The following is a 25,356-nucleotide window of genomic DNA, read 5'->3' as shown; positions in this document are numbered from 1 at the left end:
CAACAACCAAATCACTGAGGCAGGTACTGTTTTCATCAATCAGACAGCTTCTTAAAATGTTAACAATGCCTTTCTCCGTTTTGTTTGACAAGAATACAGAAGTGAAGCAACAATGCAGTGACAGGAACGTAATCTTGTCTATTAAAATACTGAAATTTAACAGAGATTAACATAAATGGGATACACATTCAGGCTTTTTTTTAGCACATACCTTTGTTTGTAGAGATAGAAGCCAAAGCCAGTGAATATTAGAGCGAAGAAAGGCACCAGAATAGCGATAGCCACAGAACTGCTGTTGGTACCAAGCTGAGGGGGTGGCGAGTTCTGACTCTCTGACATATTCAAACCTGCGGCAGGCAAGGAAATGCATCGTCATTGTCCACATATTTAGATTTGATCACATGTTCAAGGGAGAGTTATTGCTTTAACATTACCAAAAGTGTGATTTTGTTGTCTAAAACAAACATTTCCTTCAGTGTTGTTCTGTGTATAAAATAAAAGTCTTCCGGTAGTAGCTTCACTTTATTGTTAGTAGTTGTAGTAGTATTGTGCAGTATTATGATATCTCTGACAGTGAAGCCTTTACAGGGTTGGCAAGAGAGATCCTGCCCACCAGTAAGTGGATGCTAGAGGATCACAATCTTTTTTTCTCTTCATAGCATTTGCATGATGTGAGAAGTGTTCTTCAGATCTTGTTAAATTTGTTGTTATCCCCAAAATGTTTAGTTTTTGGCCAGTTTTTGCCAATTTTGGCATCACTGAAGATCAGTTACTGATAACTTAAAAGGGAGAGACTGCTTTCAACTGTTTGATGGAGATTGCAGATGGGTTTGGATGCAGGTTGAGAGTTCAGCCAGCAAGTCTGTAGAGCAGCTTTTACTCTTGGTGAGACAGAATCCACTGCAAGGCCAACTCAGCATGAGCAATAAGGTCATTGTTGCCAGCAAAGAAAAGCTCCCTGATCACTTTCTCCATTACTAAGGTTCTTACAAGCAGTTCACCAGATTTAGTCAATTATCATTTATAGTCCAAATTGACTTACAAGAAATGCATTCATCATTCGGTGCTGTTACTAAACCTAAGAGACAATTACCCAGTCTTTGCAATCCAAACTGTCCGTAGTCTTTTCCCTGAATGAAACCCTGGAATACGTAACTAGAACCGTCAGGCTCTGCTGACACCTGGAGAGGAAAAGAGGATGTGACAAAGATGGGAAGAAAACATGAGATAAATAGGAGAGGGGGAAAGGTGGGATACATTTTGTGTTTGTGTCAACACAATAATGTGCAAATTCAAGACATATTTCTGAATTTTGATTAATATATTATTTGATTGACAAATACAGTTACATTTACACAAGCTGTCGCAATTGAGTTCTAGACAATGAATATGGCCTGTGGTATGTGTTTATGCTCTTACATTGTAGGTTATAAACATGGGTTTTCAGACATGCAGGTATTTAATGATGACCACTGCATTTAGATTAATTTAGATTTAGTATTTGGTAGTGTTTTGTAATGATCATCTGAACCAATAAGAAAACTGCAAAATGAACTCTGCTTAAACACTATGCCAAGTGCAGCACAGTGAAATGTCTCACGCTGACTGACCTGGATTTCTTTATTAAAATTCAAAACACTGTAGTAAAATGCCTTTACAAAAAGAGGTTAGTACAAAAAGTGTTTGCCTTGTATTTTTGATTAACTACAATGTGAAGCATTTATTATGTGACATTACGTTTTAGCCCTTCTAAATTAATCTAGCTCAACTGAATCTAATTAAGTTGACTGCTCAGTATCCACTGAGACTTACAAATCCATCCATGGTCCAGGAGTCATCTATGATTTTGGCTGGAGAGATGGCTGAATCTTTGAGCTGGTTTCCCTGGTTCACGTAGTTCACCTGGTACATCAGCAGTAACAGCCGGGCCTCAGAAGCCTTATACACTCCTAGAGAGGACAGAGTAAACAACTGGTTTACAATATAACAGCAAACAATGGCTCGGTTGTTACAGATCATTAGCTCTATCATGTCCAATTGCAAATCAACACTGATAAGAAGTAAAATAAAAAAGTTTAAAGAAATATTTCAACCATGTACTGTAACTACCCCAAATATACAGTTTAACTAAACAAGATACTACATTGTGTAAATAAGACAGCTTTATACATGTTGGCAGCCATATTTTTAGCTAGCTGTTTCCCCCTGCCACCGGTCTTTTTGCCAATCTAAGTTGAACATGTCTTGACTCCTGCGCTGACCTAAGATTGATGTTCTCTTCTTTTTTCACTCTCAGAAATAAAAACAATATGCATATTTCCCCAAAATGTTGAATTACTCCATTAAGTATAGTGCTTAGGTAAGGAAAACTTACTCTTAATAACAAACAGTACATTGAAGTTGTGTGCTACTGGCCACTGGCCTTTTGGTGCCTGTGTGAGTGCAGTGTTATTGATCTAAAGCCTCTCCTTTAAGCCAGAAGATGCAGTTTAAAGGTCTGAGAGCTGCGTGGTTTTGTGATATGGTGTTTGTGCACTCTGCTACTCCAGAAACCACTTCTAACTTCAACAGGATTTGTGTTTTAATAGGGTCTTAACCCCCTGCTGACACTGTTGTAGGACCTTGGGAGGTCTGTGTGTGACTAAGTGTGTGAGTTGGGGGGGTGGGGGGGTGGTACAATAACAACATTAATAAGAAGAATGATAGCTCTAGGAAAGTAAAGAAATCCAGACACCATTAGGAAACAGAACAAATGATTCTAAGAGTACAGTAAATGTGTTGATGATAGGAGCTCCATAATACTTAGAATGGATGGGTGTTTATTTATTGTGTGACCAATGGATCAATACAACATCATGAAGTACTGCAACATTTCATGGCACACAGAATGACCATGGCATGTTCTGCCATGTAAAATCACACATACTCTACTGGATATACAGTATGGACGGTATGAGTATAAATATTATAACGTGCCTGAAAGGAGCAGGTCCATGTTGCCGTTGCTAAGGGAAACGTTGACTCTCCCTGTTGTGGAGTTGAAGCTTGTTATGCTCAGTGTCATAGGCTGCTTCCTCCCACGGTAATTATAGGAACCTTTCCATATGTAGTTAGGAGCGAAGACGTCATCTGGAACTACAGAACAGAACAGATTAGAATCAAACAGAACAGATTACAATAGAACAGAACAGAAAAAAATCAAACAGAACAGATTAGAATTGAACAAAACAAAACAAAATTGAACATCATAGGATGGAAATTAACAGATTATAATAGAAAAAAATAGAACAGAACAAAATAAAATCAACCAGAACTGATAAGAATCAAACAGAACTGAATTGAACCGAATAGAACGGAACATAATAGGATAGAACAGAATCAAACTGAACAGAATAAAAAAAGAATTGATCGGAACAGATTAAAATCGAACTGAATGGAACAGAACCAAACTGAGCGAATAGAACGTAACAGGATGGAACAGAATCAAACAGAACTGAGTAAAAAAAAAGAGAACAGAATAGATCGGAAGACATTAAAATTGAACAGAAAAGAATGGAACAGAACCAAACTGAACAGAATACAACAGAACAGAACATCATATAATATAACTGAATATAATCAAAATGGATAGAACAGAATTAAACATAACAAGACAGAAGGAACAGAATAAAATAGCATAGAATCCAATTAAATATAAATTAGAATGATCATGGTCATGTCTTTTTATAGCTGAAGCTAACATTTGACTGCTAAACTTTATTCATGACAGTCTAAATTGTCAAAACTAAAAACATTGATTGATCAATAGTCACAACTCTTCATCCATTACATCAGAGGGCTATCAGTGAGATATTAAATGTTTTGCAGTTTGGGTATGTTGCAGACAAATTAATTTTGACTCCAAACCACAAAATTTGCCTAATTTGTATTGGAAATAGCAAAAATGGAGATATACAGAAGTTATAATCCTTTATCCACATGTGGTAAGAAACAAGATTTCATGGCTGTCTGTACACAGAATCTTGCAGTAGATTTAAGGGCTGCTTCCTGCTTTTATAGTCACAGGAACGTGTGCATACAGTAGTAGTAGTATAGAAAGTCTTTCATGTGCAATTAGAATCAAGGGGTTATTAAATTACAACACAATAGGACAGATCAACACAGAACAGAACCGAAAAAAAGACAACTGAATAAAACGGCAGCACAGAGACGAGCAGAACATCACAGCAGTTCATTTACCTTTCTAAGTGTAGTGAGGAAAAATAAATTATTTACAATGGAAAGTAGTAAAGTACAATAAAATCGACAAGAACATAAAAAGAACACAGTGGAACAGAGCAGAGTGGAGTGAAAAGGAGCAGAGGAGCATTTATTATACTACAGTAGACAAGACCAAACTAAACCAAAATAGAAAAGAAAAGTGAAGAATACACAAGGAACAACAGGGCTGTTCTAGCCTGGAATAGAAAAGACTGTAATAGAACTGACCATTTAGTTTAGGGCTGGGAGTTCCTGTTGCTGGTTTCACAGGTTTCTTCTTCTCTCCAGCTATACACACACACACACACACACACAGGGTCAAAGATAATGTGCTATTAAAACACGTAAACAGAGCTATATGGACGCAGTATGAAAGGATGTTAAAATGTTTTGGTTTTGGCTCTTGTTACAGACCCATCAGCTGATATCAAAGGAAGCTATGTTTATTCAGGGAGTGCACTTATATTACCAAATTAAAATGCAATGTTGGTCACTATTTGTCACACATTAACAAAATGAGTGCGTTAAAAAGGGTCACACAAAATAAACCTCTTTGATGGTTATTTGTAGGCACAGCAATGAAAATAGAGTTCATGACCAATAATTTGGTGTGCATATTAGATGCTTTTAAAAGTGGCCTTAAGGCACTTGATCTTTCAGAACAGCTTCTATCATCGCTTCAAGATGCAGCCATTGTTGCCTACAAGTAAAGGCAAGCAAGGTAGAAGGTATTTGTCCTAGAATCTCAAATTGGATCAGAAAGTGTTCCAATTTTAAAGGCCACCTCAGGGCAAAAGGGTGACCGTCTTGGTGGAATGATTTGAAAGTTGAAGCTCGTAGTTTTTCCTTGTGCAAGGGTGGGTTCATATCTTCATCGGTTAACATTTCTTGATGGATAAAAAAAAATCTAGCTCAATCATTTCTAATGTGCAGGAAAATACACAAATTAACATAGCATGTCCATCCTGGGGAATCTACACCTTGCACTTTGCAATAGTATTGATGGAAGTCTCTGTGATACAATCAAACGCTGCAGAACCTCTACTAAAAGGACCTTGTGGTGAGATTGATTTGTCTATAACCATTTCCAAGGTCAGGAAACTTTCAATCGAAACTTTTAAGCCAATGCGGAAAAGAAGTACTTCCATGGCAGAATGACATGGCAGCTGGGCAAACTCCATCTGCTGATGAAGATTGTGTGATACAACTGAAAGCTCCAGAAATGCTACTAAAAATACATTCTGGTGAGATTGTTTTGGCAACTATTGAGTATTGTATGCTAGTATGTACAAGGTCAGAAAAAGGGTCAATTGTTCACAATCCTCATTTTTGTCTCAATTATACATCACAAGAAGACACTGGTAGAATGGACTAAAAGAAAAAACACAGATAGTTCAACCATCATCCTACTTCTCATAATATGTACAAACATCAAAAAGTGGTATTAGAGATGCAGGCTACTTTTAGAAATTTAAGCTTTTATTTAAACTGGCATTTTATGTATGCAGACATGCTACTCATACACTCATTTTAGTAACTTGTTGACCAAAGAGAACCTCCAGTGACCCCATATTAATCCATAAACACTCTTTACAGTATGCTTAACTTGTAAATGTACCTGCTACGGTTCCCCAGGTTTAAGCTCCACACATCCTGCCTGTCATTGTTTGCTCCGTGTATGCAGTAAAGATGGTAGGGGAAGGAAAATGGACTCCTGGGATGTGATGAATTCATAACCATACTTGTACGGACCTGGTCAGGCTAATCTAATGAAGGATGAAACACCACGGGGTATTGTACTTTTCTTTTTTTTATCAGTGCTGCCAGACCAGCGATCAGCCCTCCAGGAAATCTCACCCTACTCCAGATGGCCAGGTACGCGTGCTGAGCAAAACTTGTACCTGTCCACTCATACTTAATTTTTCAAAACCAGATCTACTATATATGTGTGTATGTGTATATATAGAGAAAGGGATATTTTTTAACCTCGACATATAGGCATCTTTCCTGTCCAAGTGCCGTCACTCTTGCAGACTCTGTGTTCAGAACCTCCCGCCAGGAAGTAGCCATGCTGACAGCTGTACACCAAGGTGTAGCCAAAACCGGGCAGATCCATCCCCATCACGTCCACATGGAGCGGGTTCTCCGGCTGCTTGCAGGCATGGGCTGGAGGGTGGAGAAGGAATTTGTGCACTGGAATTAGAGTCTGACAGACAGGATGGGCGATAAGTTAACAAGTATATAGGATGCGTGTTTCCTACGTATGCACTCAGGTTGCGCTCCGCTCCACGTCAGGTCGGGCTGGCAAGTTCTAGAGGAAGAGCCCTGAATCAAATGACCTGGCTGGCACTGAAATGACACCACGCTTCCGACCTGTGGCGAGAGAGAGAGAGAGAGAGAGAGAGAGAGAGAGACAATGACACAAAATTACACCAATACTGTAATTTAGTTTATTAGATGGGGCTGTCATAACAGATGAATAAGTATAAAATATAAAAATACCACATACAATAAAATGTTCATTCCAAATGACATGGCGTCTGCTTATTTAAAGCATAATGGGTGGGGCCTTGGAAAAATACAGACTGACATTCATGTTGGTGATTACTGTGCAATAACTATGCAACTGCAAATGCATGCAATAGTAAACGATAACTATTTAAATTATATTTTGTTTTTTCTGCGTATCAAATGAAAAATAGGGACTTAATGTCATAATTATGTATAAGGATATCTACAATGAAACATAAATGTATCATCACCTCCATGTTATACCGTTCTATTCTGTTTGGTCTCTGTAAATACTATTACAAAGAGTACAGTCTAGACCTACTCTATATGAAAAATGCAGTGACCTAAGTTCTGTTATGAATAGGAAACTATATAAATAAAATTGAATTCAACTTAAATTTTGCAGAATAGGCTTATACGAAGAGGCATATTCATGCCTCTTTGTATAAGCCTATTCTGCAAAATAAGGCAGCAAGTAACAATTATTTTCATAATCAATTACTCAATTTTCCCGAGCCAATTGTTGACACATTTACGTCTTGTTTTGTCAGACCAACTGTCTGCCCTCCTTCTTTCCTTCTTTCTTTCTTTCTTTCTTTGTAATTAGACAGTTTATTAAGTTGCCTTTTACCACAACAACAGTTTCTGATATTAGCAAGTTAACTACTTGGGAAAGAAGGTAGATATACAGTTTGGTTGGTCAAGAGCAATATCTTACCTTGAAACCGTATGTTCGGTTTAAGGAGCCATAGCGTGGCGTTCCTGGGTTATCACAGCTGGTTTTGGTCGGTTCTGAAAAGAACAGCACAAGTGTGTGAGTACTTCTACCCAAAATCTAAAGGAAAGATCGATTAGCAATAGCATTATATGTTCTCTCTCAACTCTCCTTTTCTCTCCACTGTTGTCATGGTAACAACAGGGTATATGTCCCAGGGTATATATCCCAGCATGACAGCAGGGGGCAGGAGTGCATTATCAGAAAACGAAGCAGGACCTGCTTTGAGAGAGAGCGTATGTGTGTGTGGCAGGAACATCAGCATGTAGAGCACATCCTGACGCACAGCGCGATTCAATACAGCTTCCGAAATGACAGATTCACTCTCCACTTCTCTCTTTTTTCCTGTAGTTCTCTAACTGCTCCCCCCACTCACTGCCCCCTGACTCCACCGCTTCTATACCCTCTCTAACTGCGCTCTTCCTCTCTCTTTCTATCTTTCCATGTCACTGTATCTCTCGCTGCCCACCCCACTCCCCCCAACACCCCTCCATCGTCTGTCTTATTTAAAGAGCAGGCTGCCTCAGCTCAAAACTCATTCTGTTACAGTCACATAGTAATACACATCACACACTAACGAACAGCTGCAATCACACACTAATAAATCACCCAAGCACACACAAACTCAAAGCCCCACGCTTAACATTACATTCTCACTTCACTTCCAAAGTAGAAAAAAATAATAAAGCAGCACTGAGAGGCACTTTATGATTGTGTGTATGCTTGTGTATCATTGTCTCACATCTATATGTATATAGAAATGAAAGATGTCCTTTCCCGAGTAGCAAACTTATGCTGTACTTACTTCTTTTTCAGTAGTTATAGATTAAGTCTACATCAATGAAGTAACACTTCAGAGCAAGCCTTCTATTTTTAGTTTCCTATTTCACGAGGAACGTATGACTTTATAGCAGCTGTAAAGTACTGTATCCATGCCTTATCAAGCGCTATGAAGCAACAAAAAGTCAAGTGTCTGTTCGCATTATACAAAAGCTCTCATTTATTACAATTCATCACCATGCTTGATGTTTAAGCACCTGCTCTGAATCAGACCTGTGAAGTGGTGCTCTAAACATCACATATTGGGTGGTGAATAGACCCAGTGGGACTATTTGTAATGTGTGTGAATATCCCTTCTCATTTTCTTCTTAATCCCCAGATAGCAGCAGCTTGTTTGAAGTTGGATGTGGATGCCCGTTTCTAGAAACCTTTCACTAAATACTGTAAGTTACAGCGTGCCCTGGTGTTGTCTCACTTTTAAGGAGGCACTTTCTCTATAATTTTTGAAAAGACGTTCCTATATAAGAGCCCCACTTTTTAGACATAACTTATTGAATGGTAATTGTTTTAGAAATTGGAATTTTGGCTAAATGTGTCATAGATACACTACTGTATATAACCTTTCTCTCAGAGGCAAGGAAATCAGTGTATTAGGGCGAGCACATTATGTTTATATATCAAATTGTTCAATAACTACCAAGGAAAGCACTGAAAAAAATTCTGAACTTTACATCTTAAGTTGTAGATTCAATGGTTAGGGCCTATGTCCACCAAAGCGTTTTTTGCTGAGGCCAGCGTCTTTTTTCAATTCATTGTAATGGGAGCGCTGTGTTTTTATAACATGGTAAAAACGGCAGCAGCGTGACGAGGCAGTGAGCGTCTTTTGCACGCTAGGCGCTGGGGTGTTTTTTTCCGGTCGCAGAGAGTTTAAAAAATGTTCAACTATGGGAAAAATGCTGCGCTCGTCACTGTCACTTTTTGCCCAGCCGTCCAATCACAGTGCAGGAGGACTGGACAAACACCACACTGAGCGCATCCGATCTTGAACAAAACGATACTACTATATACCTACTCGCCGAGTTCTTTCCTCGCCCGCAAAATCTCATAAACCCACCAGAGAGTCTGTCCTTTCATGTTTCAGACTTCTCTTCATGCAAAGCAAGGGCCAGGAAATTGTGTATCATAGCAACCAGAGCGTCTCAAGAAATAAAAAAAAAAAAAAATGGTACGATCGTCGTTATAAAGGCTCTGTGTGTTGAACCAGGCTCCTTTTATCGAATCATCGAATCTTTGACTATTCGCATTCAGCCCTAATAAAGTCCTATATTTACTGACAATTATGGAATTCATATTTATAGATACATTTCATTAGTGTTCACTGTACGTATTGTACATGTAGAAACTTATCATGTGAAGTCTGTGAAACAGAAGAAGGAATGCCTCTGTTGTCCTTCTGCTAACATATTACTGACTGCTAGTATTTACTATTCAGGAAATACAGATACCATGATACAATCAAGTCCAAAAATGTTGGCAAAACAACTTCAAACAAGATTGGAAATGATTACTATATGTATAATCAAAGATACTGAATCTATCTAACAGTGAAAACAGCAGGAGTTTTTTAAGGAAGATTTGGAAACAGCAGAATCCTTTAAGGCCTGTCCTCCTCAGGCTCCTTTTTCATTTACAAAATTGTCTCAGATGAGCCCCCAGTCACTATTCATTATTATTCCAATAAGTCTATGTAACTTTAACTTTGACAGAACAGTGGCTGCTCTGCGCAGCAAACCCATGAGTAAACTGAAATGTGGCCGTCAACTCCATAACGATAGGTCATTAATTGCCATGATCATTATGCAGGGGGATATCAGACACGAGTCCAGGCTCCCCAGTGAGCCACAAACCAGTCATAATAAACGTGCAGTCTAGCATAAACTAAATAATGCGTTAAGTTATTTAACCCACACAGATATTCAGTCAGGGAAGTAAACATATAAAATAAAAACAAAATAATACTAATCAAAAGAAAACGTGCACAGCAAAGACACAACATTAAAAACAATATTTTGCTTTGATATGTTATTTAGAAGAAGAAGATGATTTTACCTCCTGATAAATTATCATTTTAAAAGTCTGGGGGCTCCACCATCCAGCCTTTTAATTTTAACCCTGACTTTGAAGTGAACGAGACACCACTGCCTGAGGATACCAGGCTATGCTCCAGCTTATGTGGGGATAAATGATTGAGGATATAGTCAGGAACGATCAGTAAAATCTTAGATTAATGTTTGGTGCAGCAGTAGTACTGCAGTTGGAGAAACAGTTGACAGTATTTCAAGATTGTTGACCTTTGGGACTGGGTTTCAAATCTTTTTTTGGTATTGATAAAAATGTATGTGTAGCTCCAAGAATTGAAAACTGTCAAGTACCAAAAGCTGGCATTCAATGTCAGATTCATGATTAGTCTCTTATCAGATCGATAATGATTTATATCAAAATTTTGCCAAATACAGACTATGCTATATTGATTACACAATGTTCTTGTGTGGCTGCTTATGTTAAGACACATTTAACACCTGATAACTTTTTCCTTCTTTTGTGAAACTGGTTTTGCAGCAAAAACATCTGCATATTTCTCAAACTACAGTACCAAAAAACCCCCCAAAAAACTCAGATATTGTTTTGGCCTTACTGCAAAATTTGAAATGACATCCAGCTCTACCAAGATCCAAAGTCATTTTCAACTTAAGTTTTTGCGTTGAGATGGAGTGATCATATGAATATAAAAAATTAAGTGAACCTAAAACTGCAAAAAGTGCACATAAAAATGCAAGGTTTGAATGATTTTAAAAGGAAGCACTGATATTTGGAAAATATTTATCTGTTCTATAATGTACTCCCTGTTTTGTTCGTTAAGTGAACACAAATGGTTAAACTTACCGATACAGCGTGGCTGTGTGCCACTCCAGGTACCATCACTTTCACAAAGTCTGGTGGCTGTGCCAACCAGAATGAGAGGTGCAGCACAACTGAAGGTCACTTCTGATTGGTAGATGAAACTCCGGCCCTCTCTGAAACCACCGACTGGAGTGCCTGGGTCGCCACAAAACTTGGCTGCACACACACATCGACACACGCACACAAACATACACAATCTCATTTCAGTATGTGGTGCTAACTTTGCCGACAAGTAGTAACTTTTTCTCAAGGACAAATGTAAATTTTGCTTCCAATTGTAACTGATGGTTCATAAAGAATAATAACATGCAATGTGTGCGCTTATACCTGGTAATGCATGTGTATGAGAGTGTGTCTATATGTGTGTGTGTGTACTTACGTAAACACTGTGGTAGCATGCCGCTCCAGGTGCCATTGGCCACACAGGTCAGGACAGCTGGGAATGAGAGCTCATATCCAGGTGAGCAACTGTAGCTCACACTGCTGCCCCATTCAAAGTCACTGCCCTGCAGTACCCCATTACTGATGGCAGGGGGAGCTGGGCAGGTCACCGCTATATATATATGAGAGAGGGGGGGGGGGGGAAGGTTTTCAGCAGCTGCATGTGATGCTGCTGTTTCAGTCAAAATCACTGTCCTGTAAATTGACTGATTTAGAGAGATGGAGACGGTTGATTACATCATTGATTACAACTACTGATTTGAAAATTACTTTATTATTTCATAGCTATTCAAATTTGCCAATGCAAATAGTTGTGATTTACTCTTGTAGACTCTCAGTCAAGCCAAGTAACAGACACAATTTAAACTAATTACGGCAATTACAAGATGTTCATGTGACTCATATTATCTGATTTGTTTGTATATCTTTGTTTTCCTCACAAAGGCACTGACTGCATGGTGAGCAGAATCTGCTGTGTCAGCCTTTATGTACCTAGATTTATACAAGGGTTGATTTAGAGCCCAGTTATGAATCCAGCAGTTGTACTGTACTGCCCGTACACATGGGAAATGTTTAAATACCAGTTACATCCTCTGTGTTAGTGAGGGGGTAATAATATACTTCACAGAAGATAGTCAAGAATAGCCCAAAAGTTTAAAGAAAAGCATTTGAGTAGTTTAACAGTATAAATAGTGTACTGTAAGATTACTACAACAATTGTAAATAATAAGTACATTTAATAAACAATTTACCTGTACATATAGGCATATTCCCACTCCATGTCCCATTTTGGGTGCACGTCCTCACAGATGATCCATCCTCCTCCATTCTGTATCCTGGTTGGCACTGGAAGGTGACATTCTGACCAATCGTAAAGTCTTCTCCGTAGCGAAGGCCGTTAGCTGGCACACCTGGATCCCCGCAGTTTATCACTATGGAGATGGACAAGATTAAGATTGCTTTACAGGCATGAGATAATTGGACTTTTAATGCACTCATTACTCTACTATAATTACTCCTGCTTGTATGCCCTTTCGGATAGCTTAATTCAAATGATAAGGATAGATATATTTGTAGAGAAAAAGAGTTGTAGTGAAAGAGGTACTGTGTGAGACAAGGGGGGTAAAGAATATTGCACTCCACTGTGGGGTGCCTCAGAGATCTATTCTTGGTCCCATTTTGTTTTGCTTTTATATACTTCCATTGAGACACATCGCTCATTTTAATGGTTCTCCTATCACTGCTACACAGACAATACACAAATCTAACCTTTAAGCCAGATAACGTTGTGTTTAACGGAGTGTGTAACTGATACTGAGAAATGGATGACTTGTAACGTTCTGCAGCTAAACTCTAAAGTACTAATCTTTGGCCCTGATAACTTAGCAAGCAGATTACAACCGTTTATTGGTCCACCGGCAACCAATAACAAATCTTCAGCTAGGTGTCACATTCAAATCTCAATTGAACTTCGAACCATGTGTCAACAATCTCATTAAATTCTGTTACTTCCACCTAAGAAATATTACCAAAATTAACAAGAGTCTGCAGAGACTGCAGAATGTTCAGAACAGTGCCGCAAGGATCCTGATGAGAGTGCGAAAGTATGACCACATCACACCCATTGTCCATTCGCTTCACTGGCTTCCCGTTCCTGCTAGGATTGAATACAAGGTCTCCCTCCTCACCCACCAGTGCATCTATGGAAATGCATTTTCCATAGATACATTTACCTTGCTTTTATGTTCTTACCTGTAGCACTTTGAGATTTGTTTTAAAGGTAAAGTACATATATACACATAAAATGTATTATTATTATTGTTATAGTATTATAATAATAATAATAATAATAAAGCTTTTTCTTTTCCCCACGTAGAAAGTCTTATTCATGCCTTTGTCTTTTCGATCTGGACTATTAGACCTGCAATGCACTGTTGACATGCCTTAGTCCATTCTCAGTGGCTTGGTTTCAGCAAGTGCAGATTGCTGCTGCTCAAACTTTTTAAAGACCAATCACAGTTCCCATATTATCCCTATTCTTGCCCCTGTTCACTAGTTGCCAGTTAAATTCAGGGTTGATTTTAATTGATTGATTATTTTTTAGAACTTTTAATGTCCAGCATGGTCTGGCTACCAGCTACCAGCTATATTACGGAGCTTTTGACACCTTATGCTCCAAGTCATAACCTGAGATCCTCTAGCCTAACCTTGTTAGTTGTCCCTAGGTCAAGGCTGGTGACAAGGCTTTCTCAGATTCTGATTGAGGACATCAAGCTTCCAGTACATTATTACCTACATACATTAGATACATAGAAATAACCCTCTGAAAAATATACATCCAAAAAGTTTCATGTAAGTATATAACTGTCAAAAGATTTTGTTTCAAGAATCATGTCTCTGCAAATTCATCTATACTAACTAGATGTGTGATGAGATCTTAAAGGGTTTATCCATCCATCCATCCATCCATCGTCAACTTCAGCAGGAATGATATTACATGAGAGAAATTGATCTACAGTAGAAAAGATATCTGAAAGCGACACAGAATGCCTAAGAGACTTACTGCATTATATTCCATAATATTTGGAATCGTCACCTGAACTTTGTGTTAGCCTTTACATAAATTAACATTTCCACCATAAATTGATGCAGAAAAAAATCACCAGAATGCAGGAAATTAACTGTTTGATGTCAGAAATTTTGGTATAATTCAGCATTGAAGATTTCTTTTAAAAAATGTGTTAAAATCTCACCTCGCCTTGATACTCGTGAACCCAATATCATGTCTCATCTCATTTCGTGAGCTAAGTGTCTTGTCACACCTCTAATAATACTTGTGCTTATCTTCTCCGTTAGTGTAATTTTAAGTTGCGGAGATGACAGTGGGTAAGCGAATCTGTGATCGGACTATATGATATCTCCAGATTAAGTTATGGGCTTAACTTCTCATGAATCAAACAACAGTGATATTAAAAATGGCCAAGGTTGTCCTGGGACTCTTTTAAGGAGCATTAGGACTCCCCTGACTGCACTTATAAAGCACTGTCCTTCATAGTCTAATAGGCAGTTTAAATGCTTTTAAACCCACCCCAGAACCTGTCATGCCTGTTAATAGATGTAGTGTAATCTACTGTAAAAGCTATTTCCTTTAAGTCTGGGGATTCTTATAAACTTCCAGGACCCCATATTGAAGAAATGTGGTTTGTCAGCATTTCTATCTCTTTGTTCCGTACTTCTGGACATTTCAAAGCTTATTTCTTTGCAAAGTGCATTGAAGTCAAGAATGTCACTGAAAATTGTAGGACATAAAAATACTGCTAGATCTCTCTTCATGCAGAGTCCCAAGTTAAGTGAATTTCACCTTGGGACACAATGTATTCATGTGTTTAACAAGGTATGTTGTTAGCTATATACCTGTAGCTGTTGTATCTATCGCCACATGCAGGTTTTGTAGTCTGTGTAACATGCAGCACTGATTAACACTTGTTCAACCATGGCTTTAGTCACATTTCATGTGGGAACATAATGTTATGTTTTATTATTATTTACTCTTGGGAACTTTCCCACAGAGTTCAAAAAGCAAATTAAGTAAAGTAAACAACAATCAAGGTTATTCATGTCACCCTATAAAGTCTGTAACAGGAGCATGGAGATTTGAGGCTGATTTCATTACTCAGACCTATACTGTCGCAGAATAATTTAAAACTGTGCATAAAATAAGGTCGCAAAAGGCTGGAAAGGAAACCTTATAATCACACATCAGGAGTTTGATGATGTTTATGGGTTGCAGACTTTATGCCATAGCAAAGCAAGGATTTAATACTCTGATTATTTGTAGTATGTAATACATAAAGCTGACAGTCTGCTCTTTAGCCTTCAAGTCACCCTAAGTATGAGTTCACTTTCAAAATTTTAAACAAAACATGTACTGCAGAGTACTGTACTTATGGAGCATCAGATATTGTTAAAGTAGCTAAACATACAGCAGGTAACTTACTGGTGCAGTTGGGCTGCGCCCCTGACCAGGTCCCGTTGGCCTGACACTGCCTGGTGGTGGCGCCGGTGAGCAAGTAGCCATCCATGCAGGAGTAGATGACCGAGTGAGAAAATGTTGTTCCATCCAAACGAAAAACTCTGCCATTACTGGGAGTGCCAGGGTTACCACACTGGACAGCTGGGGGAAAATGAGAGAATGAGAGAGAGAAAGCCTCGTGCATCTCAGTGAGTTTCAGCTCCATGACTATGGTTATTTAAGGAGACTGTGCAGTGCATGGGTGAATCTATAACTGGGTCGGTATCAAGGTGCTGGGGTCTGATAGGTTGAGGTTAAGTCAAAGTCTCCTCCTACGTTTACAGAAGGGCTGTGTGCCGGACCAGGTCCCATTAGGGAAGCACATCCTCTCTGAAGAACCAATCAGCTCATAACCCTCCGAGCAGCTGAAGTGAACCTTGGAACGGATCCTGAAATCCGTTTGCTCCCTCGAACCTTGTGAGGGAATGCCAGGATCGCCGCAGGAACCAGCTGTGTCACCTACAGAGAGAAACAAGGAGACAGCGTTAGGTCCCTGACCTCAAAACTAGAATCCTTGCTGCAAACCAGCTGCATTTTTACACAGACTTATGGATTTCAAACCCTAAAATGGCTTTTAATTTATCTAATTAAACACACAATAGAAAAAAGATGAAGGAGGAGAGGAAAAAAATCAAAAATTTATCTAAACAATATTCTTTTTCACTTGTATAGATTAGGTATTGAGACAGCATTATAAAGTGAACTCTGAAGTGTGAGTTGACTATTTTCTTCCATTTTTAATGTAAATCACGTTCCCAGGGTACTCAAGTATGAAATGGCTGCTTATTAATGGTCGTGGACTGCACCCATATGTTGGTGATAACAGACATATGTTTGCCTTAAGAGTGTATGTATGTGTGCTGGTGGGTAGATGGGTGGCTGTGTGTGTGTGTGTGTGTGTGTGTGTGTGTGTGTGTGTGTGTGTGTGTGTGCGATCCTCCCTCTGCCCTTGTAGAGCCGCCTGGTCAGCACATTCTGCCTGACAGACAGAGAACATTCCTGGGTGCACGCACGCACGCACGGTCACCAACACGTACCTGCCTGGACGAATACCTTGTTACGGATATATTTCTGGTCACCATTGCCTGTTTTATTAATGGTCTAAAATTTGCATTGGTTTATGTGTGCATATAACTACTGTCAAAACCTGATTAATGTTGGTTTTGTATAGCATACAGAACATGAATGAATATTACATCATACCATTTTTACTGTAATTATAAATTTTGTCACACCATTCACATCCATTATTCACCATTGATTCAAGGTGTGTAACAAAATACTTTGTGTGATAAATGACTCTCTTAAGAATTTCCCAATTGTGTCTGCGATGTTTTTGTGATACTTTTGATAAATAACCAAATTTCACATTCACTCTTTTATATTACACTGCAAATATCTAGAGGCTTTCAGCTAAATTGAGCTTTCACATACCACAGACTCAACATAGAATGACATAACTTCTTTTGTAATGCCTCAGGAATTTGTTTATCAGATGTAAATAAAAAAAAAGTTACATTATGTCATCATTATTTGTGAGGAAAAGGTCTATAACAAGATAAAAGATTTTTCTTTCTGAATATTGCGAACAAATCAAAAACCAGTCAAGGCACAAACACACATTCGTCTTCAGAGACACTACACTATTATCTACACAACTCCCATGGGACAGTCACACACACACATACAGCTCCAAAGTCACCATGCAGCCTCAGGTGTATCTGGTCTCAACAGGGAGAACAACCAATCTACCTGATGTCACTGGTGCAAGTGTGTGTGTGTGCCTGAATGTTTCTGTGGGACAGAGCGTTGTAAAAACTAATCTCTGTTGTTTCCCTCAGGTGACTTTGAAATAACCACTAATCAGTCACACACACATTTATCTACACACACGCACACACACACACACACACGAACATCTATCCGATAGAAAGATCTGCTGTACTCTGGCTTGGCTAAATTCACGGATTACTGAGCTGAAGCTCCTTTGCCCAGGTTTGCAGAAGTTCTCATAAAGCAGGACAAGAAAAAGTACACGGCTACAACATTCTCACTTGTCTGATACAGGGACTTACTGTAGGTGGTCGAGAAGTGAAGGGAGGGAGGACAAATTAAACTGTCTGAACATGATGTCATTTCTTTTAAAATGTGTTTTTTAAATAGCTGTTACTTAGCCTGCAGTGCCAAAACATTAAAGGAATAGTTTGATATGAGTGTGACACACTTATTTGCTTACCACTTAGCTTCAAATATGAAGCCACAGCCAACAGCCAGTTAGCTTAGCATAGCATAAAGACTGGAAGCAGAGGGACACAGGTAGCTTGGGTCTGCAGCACATAATCTCCCATTATACCACACCTTTCTAGCTCGGCAAAAGCTGGAAGGTGAATTTTGCTTTATATTTGAGGGAGCAATGTTAGCGTTTTGCCACTGTTTCTAGTCTTTGTGCTGAGCTAATCTAAAGCTTCACATTTATTGGACATCCATGAGAGTGATATCAATCCTCTTATCTAACTATCAGCAAGAAAGCAAATGACCATATTTCCCAACATGCTGGACTATTCTTTTAAGATTTTAGAGGCAAGAACAATTCAACTGAAATAAGTTCAAGTCTGCAGAATGATGAAGAATTTGAACATTTTGCTTTCAAAGCTGTGCTGCCAGTGTTTTTTAATGGTTTGTTTTTGCAACCAACGCTGTTAAATGCATAGGCCTAATAACTGGAATGCTTGTGAATTTTTTATTGAATTTTACCAGGAAAAAAGTTGATATGTGCTTTTACTATGTTTTTGCTTTTGAACCTCATGTTTTTGGGGAGTCAAGTCTCAAGCGGGTCAAGGCTCACAGCATACTAGTAGAAGTCAAATCCTCATTTTTGTGAAGTCTGACTTGAGTCCAAGTCTGGCAGTACAAACAAATATCTAACATAAAGTCTAAATTTGAAAAGAGGAATTTAATATGAGGCTTCAGGTCTGGACACTGTACCTACTTGGTTAAAATATTTTATGCCCCCTGAAATGTAAATGTGGTAACATAACCAACATCCCATTAGAAACACAGTTTGCTTATCAACAGTCATGGGGCAGTATTGTGGACCTAGAACTTCTACCACAGGCTGGACTCTTATCTCAGCAGTGCTCTAGTACAGACCTGCCAGGTAAACACAATGAATCACTGCTTCTTAAACTATTACCCTCCCTCACCCTGCGTCTCCCCCGGGCAATTGCTGTAAATAACAATGTATTCTTAGTCAACTCGTCTGGAATGTGTTTTCAGTCAGTTTGTTATATAAGCAGCAGCTGGGAGGCTCTCAGTGTGGAGAGCCATAATCATGCCCACAGCCAGCCAACTGAGAACCATATAACTTAGACGATTTGTTTATACATGATGGAAGGTAAGGAGGCTTTCTGTCTGGAGAGACAATCTAGCTCAATAAGTGGTGAGTTATGCATATACAGTAAATCCAGCAGGAAGAAAATATGCTTCTTTAAAGCAGTTTACAGAACAATGACAGTAGTGCATCTATAGCACACAATACTGCCTAAAAATCCACTCACCACAAAAAAACAATACAGCTAATGCTAAGGAAAATGCACAGGGCACATATGCATAAATTTAACTAGTTAAATATTGATTTCATTATTAATTATTAATATTTCATTGCTTCGTCTGTTCATCTGCATTTTTACCCTTCAGTTCACAGTACCCCTTAAGGAGTTAAAACAACAAATGTGTGAGAGCGAATCAGAAGATGAAAGTGTCAAACTTGCTGCAGTAACACCTAAAAGTGGTTTACAAATAGTTGAAAAAGATAACCAGAACAGAAATGCACATGGTTAAGGGTTCAGGGCGGAGGTATATGTAGGTGTAGGGGGAGGTTATGCTCCACAGCCCCTTTAACAGATAGATACTGATATATTCTTTATATAGAATCCATCCCTCCCATTATCCCTCCGACTGAATCCAAAAGGGTTAAGAAAGTGCGCCTGCAGGATATAAAGGCATGACCTGCTCTGTTGAGTCCACATATTTTAGATGTCTCGCCGTTCATCTACAAGTCCAATCTATCTCTCTCTTCCTGATAGGGTGGAAAGTCTATATATTCAATAAAGGTTAAAACGGTTACCTGAGCAGAAGGGCATAGGGGCACTCCACATCCCATTGAGCTGACAAGTCCGGGATGATTCTCCTTTCAGCTGTCTTCCGCCCAGACAGGAGTATCGAGCCGTTGAACCAAATGTAAACTTATCTCCACTCAGCACACCGTTAGGGGGAGAGCCAGGATGACCACAGTCTACAACTAGAGACCCCGGGTGGTGGGGTGGGGGAGAAAGCATAGACAGCTCTTCAACTCAACACATTTTTGCAAGAGTTGCAGTGAATGCTGTCAAAAACAAGAGGCACAGATTCAGAAACAAAAGCATATGTGTATGATTAGGGAAAGATGCAGAAACACTGATTTCTGAAAATTATGGCATGTACTGCTAACTAGCCCACCTACATTAGTTTGTGAGGTTACAGATCAAATGTTCATGACTTGCACTTCCACTGTGTATTATTATGTATTTCACCACTGTGTGGAGCCAGCTCTGAATTGGTGATGGAGTACTATGGCACATCGGCTAGCCCTCATCCTAAAAGCCTTTTTCTTGTAACATTTAAAGTGAAAACATTCTAACTATGTAAGCTAACCAGACAAACATGAAATGTAAAAATTTCTCGTCTTAAATTTCCCTTAACTTATTTATAATACTAGAACTTACTAGCTATACATTGCAATACAACATAGCACATAGTGAAACAGAGGAACAGCACTGTTTCTTTATCATCAGTCTATTATCTGACTATTATCTCAATATCTTGTATTTAGCCATCATGCACATATTTAAGACTCCTTTGACAGGATTCTCATTTTAAGTGGGATAAATTAAAGTAATCTGGATCCAAAAGTTTTTAGCCAACTCACAATATTAACTTAGCTTAGCTTAATTAGCCAGCTAGCTACAGAGGATACAGCTGTCATTTCAGTCGACAAAATCAATTCATCAGCTGGAAATGACAAACCTGCTTCCTCTGTCTGAAACCAAGGACCCAGTCTTTTGGAAATTACTAAGAATATCGTAAAACTACAAACTACATATGTGCCTTTCGAGAATGGAAAGCCTAACAGGTGTCGCAAGAGTAACAGTCAATTCTACCATCATCTGTGTCCAATCAATGTCATGGTAAAATGACAGAAACAGAAGGATCAAACTAACCTATACATTCTGGTAGGGGTTTGTCCCACTGTCCAGTAGGTTGACAGGTCAGTACAGGTGAGCCAAAAAGGTAATACCCTGGGTTACAGTCGTAGAAAACCACGGTGCCAAAGGTAAAGTTCCCATGCTCTATTTTACTCTGTCGGATAGAGTTGGCTGGGATACCTGGATCAGAGCAATTGACCACTATACACAGAGAGACACAGAGACGGACACACACAAATACACAAAAAGAGAGATAAAAAAAAGCATGTGTTATTTGGCATTAACCAGAGAGGGCCATTTCTCTCCCCCCTCTTGCTTTTCCCAGTTAAAAACACTGGGATTACAGCTCTGTAAAATAATATGGGGCATAATAAGGAGGTTTTGGGGAAGAAGGAAAAACTGATTAGGGCTGGTGTTTAAAAGGGTAGTTATGGCAAATGTTATGTGATGCTATAATGAAGGCAGGTTTGTATGTCCTGGATCCGGCACCCATGCAGTCTAAGGGCTTGTTTTCATTACATTGCAATTTTAATTTTACACAACTCATTGGCACTTTATTCTGTTAAATGGGCAGAATGCTGATAGCCCGTGCACGCTTGTTGCTGTGATTGTTAGAGAGCCATCACGGCTCGAGATTAATGTGTCACTGAAAACAAAATGTTTCCTTTTACAAGGCTGGAGCCAGGAGAAAGTTAGAGGGATGTAGAGGATTAAATCTACCTCAAAATGTCAAGGCAAAAGAGTGATTTTTAGAAAAAGAAATGTATCTTTCCTGTCCAGGTAAAATTAGTTTTAGGTTTAGGGTGGCAGAGATGTTGTGAAATGAAAAGGGTGGGGGCGAATAAGGATGGTTGCTAAAGGGAAAGAAAGTAAGGGTAAATCAAGATAAAAGTTGAGGTGGTATTAAAGGTTAGGGAGAAATAAGGTTAGGGGTGAATACACTTAACTTTTCTCCCCACCTTTACACGTTGGGGGCGGGTGGCTCCACTGGCGGTTGGCCTGACACTGAGCGCGTGCGGGCCCCTCCATTTCATAACCCCGATTACAAACAAAGCTGACCACATCGTTGAGGTTGAATCCATTTCCCACCGTACGACCATATATGGGACTTCCTGGATGGCCACAGCTTATCGCTATAAAGAAGACAGCGTGAGTCATGGATACATGTAATTGCATACAGATTTCTCATTACATTTATTATAAATCTACTTGAGATCGCTCATAACATATTGGCACAGCTTAAAGGATTTTAATCAATATTAGATCCCATGAAGAGACACCAAGAGACCAACAATGTGTTACTTCCTGTTCACACATACAGATTCAAACACTCAAGAAGTTACAGCCCGGCTCCACCCCCACATTTCAAGACTCAAAAGTCTCCCAGCGGCACGACAGGGAGAAGTTGAGCAAGGTTCAAAACCCGACAGAAACAAAATAAAATCCACAAACACTGTCTTTGTTAGTCTTTTCACTGTTTCAATAGTCACCAAATCTGGTTTGGTCAAAATAAATCCTTTATTCACCGTGTTGGATGAGAAAAGAAACAGCTGTTATTTTGCTCTTCTCACTGATTAACAGTTTCATACAGAGTTACTCACATGCACTAACATCCATGCGCAGCCAGACTGGCTGTATAAACAAATCATGGAGGCTGGGCCTCAGATGGCCTCAGCTGTGAAACTTTCATTAAATGCTATTCAATCAAGAGTAAATGGGGCATTTTCAGATGCAGTTTACTACACATTTGGTGTCCAGGTTCATGTCAGTACAGGACTTTCTTTAACAGCGACACCTTTACAAAATATGCAATATATAATTGACATGTTACTGACCAGTTACTTTCAACATGGCTATGATTTACTTTATTCTGCATCCTGGGTGAATGTTTCTGTAGTCCTATCCAGCAGTGCTACAGCATTTTAGCAGTCCATCCCACACAGTTACAGCTGACCAGTCATGTGATTTAGATGCAACTATGTTTGGTAATTGTTTTTGGCTTTCATAACCCATTCCCTCATTTTATCATTACATTACAAAAATCCAATTCAGTGAGATTGATTGATTGATTGATATGAAAGCCACAGAACGACACGATTTAAAGCAGACAAGAAGATCAGAGGCCATGTAGTTGTCTGTCTAGAAAAAACACAGGAAGGACAGATATGGACCAAACAGCTATGCCATTCCTAGTTATCCATAGATATTTATCATATGACTGAGAAGACATAGCTGTCTCAATTTAGGGTTATGATTTTGGAAATATTAGTTCTCGCCATCTACGGAGTTAGCTCTGAGTGTTCTCTGTTGTGCCATTGTGCACCATAATTATCCCTCCTGTTAACTTCAACCACTGGGGTTATTTAGAAGTTTGTGTGTGCCACTTGTCCTCATTGAGCTGACACTGGTGTTTTGATGTTTGTGTAAACAGACAGTTTACAGTTACTGCTAGAGAGGAGAGGAGAGGTGGTGAGGAGAGGTGAGGAGAAAGACAGACTAGGTGGGTAGAAGGGGAGAAAACCAAAGAGAGTACTTGAGGAGAAGAAGACTAGTGAAGATAAGAAAAACACAACTGAGGTGAGGTGAGGAGAGCAGAGGTGAGACGATCAAGACAAGAGAAGGCAGGAGAGAAAGGGAAGAAGACATGGCCTTTTTTCCACTTGATCAGTGAGAATCAAAAGTTTGTTTGCATGCCTAAGATACAAATTTATCTGACACCGTCAGCATGCCCTGCAGCGACACACACACACACACACACTCATACATACGCTCATCATCATTCTGTGTTTGTGTCTCTAAACAAGAGCCTCTCATCTCCATAATTACAGTATAATTTGGCTGTAAAATGATTTCCCTCAATAACTCGATGAATAACCTCAATAAAATCAGCATAGCACAGAAACACCAGATACACAGATGGATACACATTATCCTAACCGCATAGACACAGATGCATGCAAACCCCAAACACACGTACATTCACAAAAACATACTATCTGATATAAAGTCACTACACAGAACCTTTCTTTTTGATATAAGGGTCATAGTCAAAAAAAATTTCATAGAGGAAATAAACTCACTTTAATGCCCCTTCTACTCTGAAAATGCAGACAGTATGTCACCACCTCCGTCATTTAAACATGGTTCTAATCTAGTGAACAAACTGGCTGTCTCTTTTGGGAAAAGGCGTAATTGGCTTGAGATGGCACTCATCATCACCACCTTAACTGTGCCCAGTTGCTGCCTAAAAACATTCAGGACACTCACAGCAAGTGACCAATTTTAGAAGATTTTCACAGTAGCCTGGGCACGTCAAAGCTTTCTATTTTATCCTCAAGCAAAGCTATTTATCTCATTCAGACCATACTGGCAGTTAGGTCCTCTGGCCTTTTATATAAGAGCACTGGCGTGAATCTGCAGAACCTCCGGACTAAAAGGTGAATACATCAAGACAGAGATATTTCTCTAAATACAAACCTTAAGCAGGCTTTACTCAGTATGGAATCACTTTTGAACAAAAGGTTTAGCTTAAATGATTGTATTGCCCTGTTTTAATTTGGACTTTTCCACCCTTGGATAAAATTTGACTGGGGTTTATCAGCTCTACCAGACAAACTCCCTTGGTGGAGACCTCGGTGCTGTGTTCATAAACAATGTTACAGTTAGCTACACTGCTGTTACAAAATATTTAGTAATTTTTTTCTGATTAAATATCTGTATTATTTTAAATGACAAAATCAATTTTGTCAGTATTCCTATCAGGCGTTTATAGTTATCACTTCACAGAAAAAGAGGTCCTCTAGTGGCGAGCACAACTCAATATGTCTGTTTTCAGTTATTGGGTAGTACTACCACTTGTGTGAAAAAAAAGTTGTATAAAGCTCAAATGATGTGACTTTAACCAATGTCAGCCTGAAGACTACAAATTTGAAAATGAAAAAAACCCGGGGGTGTGGATAAGTCCGTGTATCTGAAGCTGCTCCTCATCTCTGCTTGAGACAGCTACATCGGCTGGTACTAATAAAACGAGTTACTGAACTCTTTTAAATCCCCTCTTAAAACATACTTTTATAGGAGAGCCTTTCCTGATTTTAGTTGATTTTAATAATTAATCTATTTTTCTTTTTTCTGTAATTTAAGTTTCTTCCTGCTTTTACCGTGTATCTTATTAGTTTGATGTGTTTTATTGTCTTTGCTGTTGTGAAAGCACTGTGTAACATTGTTTTGAAAAGTGCTCTATAAATAGAGATTATTATTATAATTATTATAACACATCCAAATCGCAAGTTGCATTGTGGGTAATGTAGGTGCCA

General features: G+C 39.0%; 1 protein-coding gene across 1 annotated transcript in view; it reads right to left on the bottom strand.

Moving 5' to 3' along the window:
* csmd3b (CUB and Sushi multiple domains 3b) overlaps positions 1 to 25,356 on the bottom strand; it is a 236,710-nt gene that overhangs the window by 5,295 nt on the left and 206,059 nt on the right. Inside the window, exons 54-69 of the mRNA XM_038725460.1 lie at positions 22,003 to 22,176; positions 21,059 to 21,244; positions 19,927 to 20,100; positions 16,077 to 16,259; positions 15,726 to 15,902; positions 12,481 to 12,660; positions 11,667 to 11,840; positions 11,270 to 11,443; positions 7,490 to 7,563; positions 6,522 to 6,633; positions 6,247 to 6,426; positions 4,489 to 4,548; positions 2,977 to 3,135; positions 1,813 to 1,949; positions 1,094 to 1,181; positions 212 to 347 (exon numbers count right to left, since the gene is read on the bottom strand). Coding sequence (XP_038581388.1) covers positions 212 to 347; positions 1,094 to 1,181; positions 1,813 to 1,949; positions 2,977 to 3,135; positions 4,489 to 4,548; positions 6,247 to 6,426; positions 6,522 to 6,633; positions 7,490 to 7,563; positions 11,270 to 11,443; positions 11,667 to 11,840; positions 12,481 to 12,660; positions 15,726 to 15,902; positions 16,077 to 16,259; positions 19,927 to 20,100; positions 21,059 to 21,244; positions 22,003 to 22,176 — 2,368 coding nt within the window. The remainder of the gene's footprint in view (positions 1 to 211; positions 348 to 1,093; positions 1,182 to 1,812; positions 1,950 to 2,976; positions 3,136 to 4,488; positions 4,549 to 6,246; positions 6,427 to 6,521; positions 6,634 to 7,489; positions 7,564 to 11,269; positions 11,444 to 11,666; positions 11,841 to 12,480; positions 12,661 to 15,725; positions 15,903 to 16,076; positions 16,260 to 19,926; positions 20,101 to 21,058; positions 21,245 to 22,002; positions 22,177 to 25,356) is intronic.

The sequence above is a fragment of the Micropterus salmoides genome, unplaced genomic scaffold (assembly GCF_014851395.1).
Source record: "Micropterus salmoides isolate LMB-PRFRI ecotype aquatic unplaced genomic scaffold, ASM1485139v1 Ms_hic_scaffold_17, whole genome shotgun sequence".
NCBI classification, from domain to species: Eukaryota; Metazoa; Chordata; class Actinopteri; order Centrarchiformes; family Centrarchidae; genus Micropterus; species Micropterus salmoides.
Note: the sequence above shows the minus strand (reverse complement) of the source record. Positions and strands in the feature narration are given on the sequence as shown.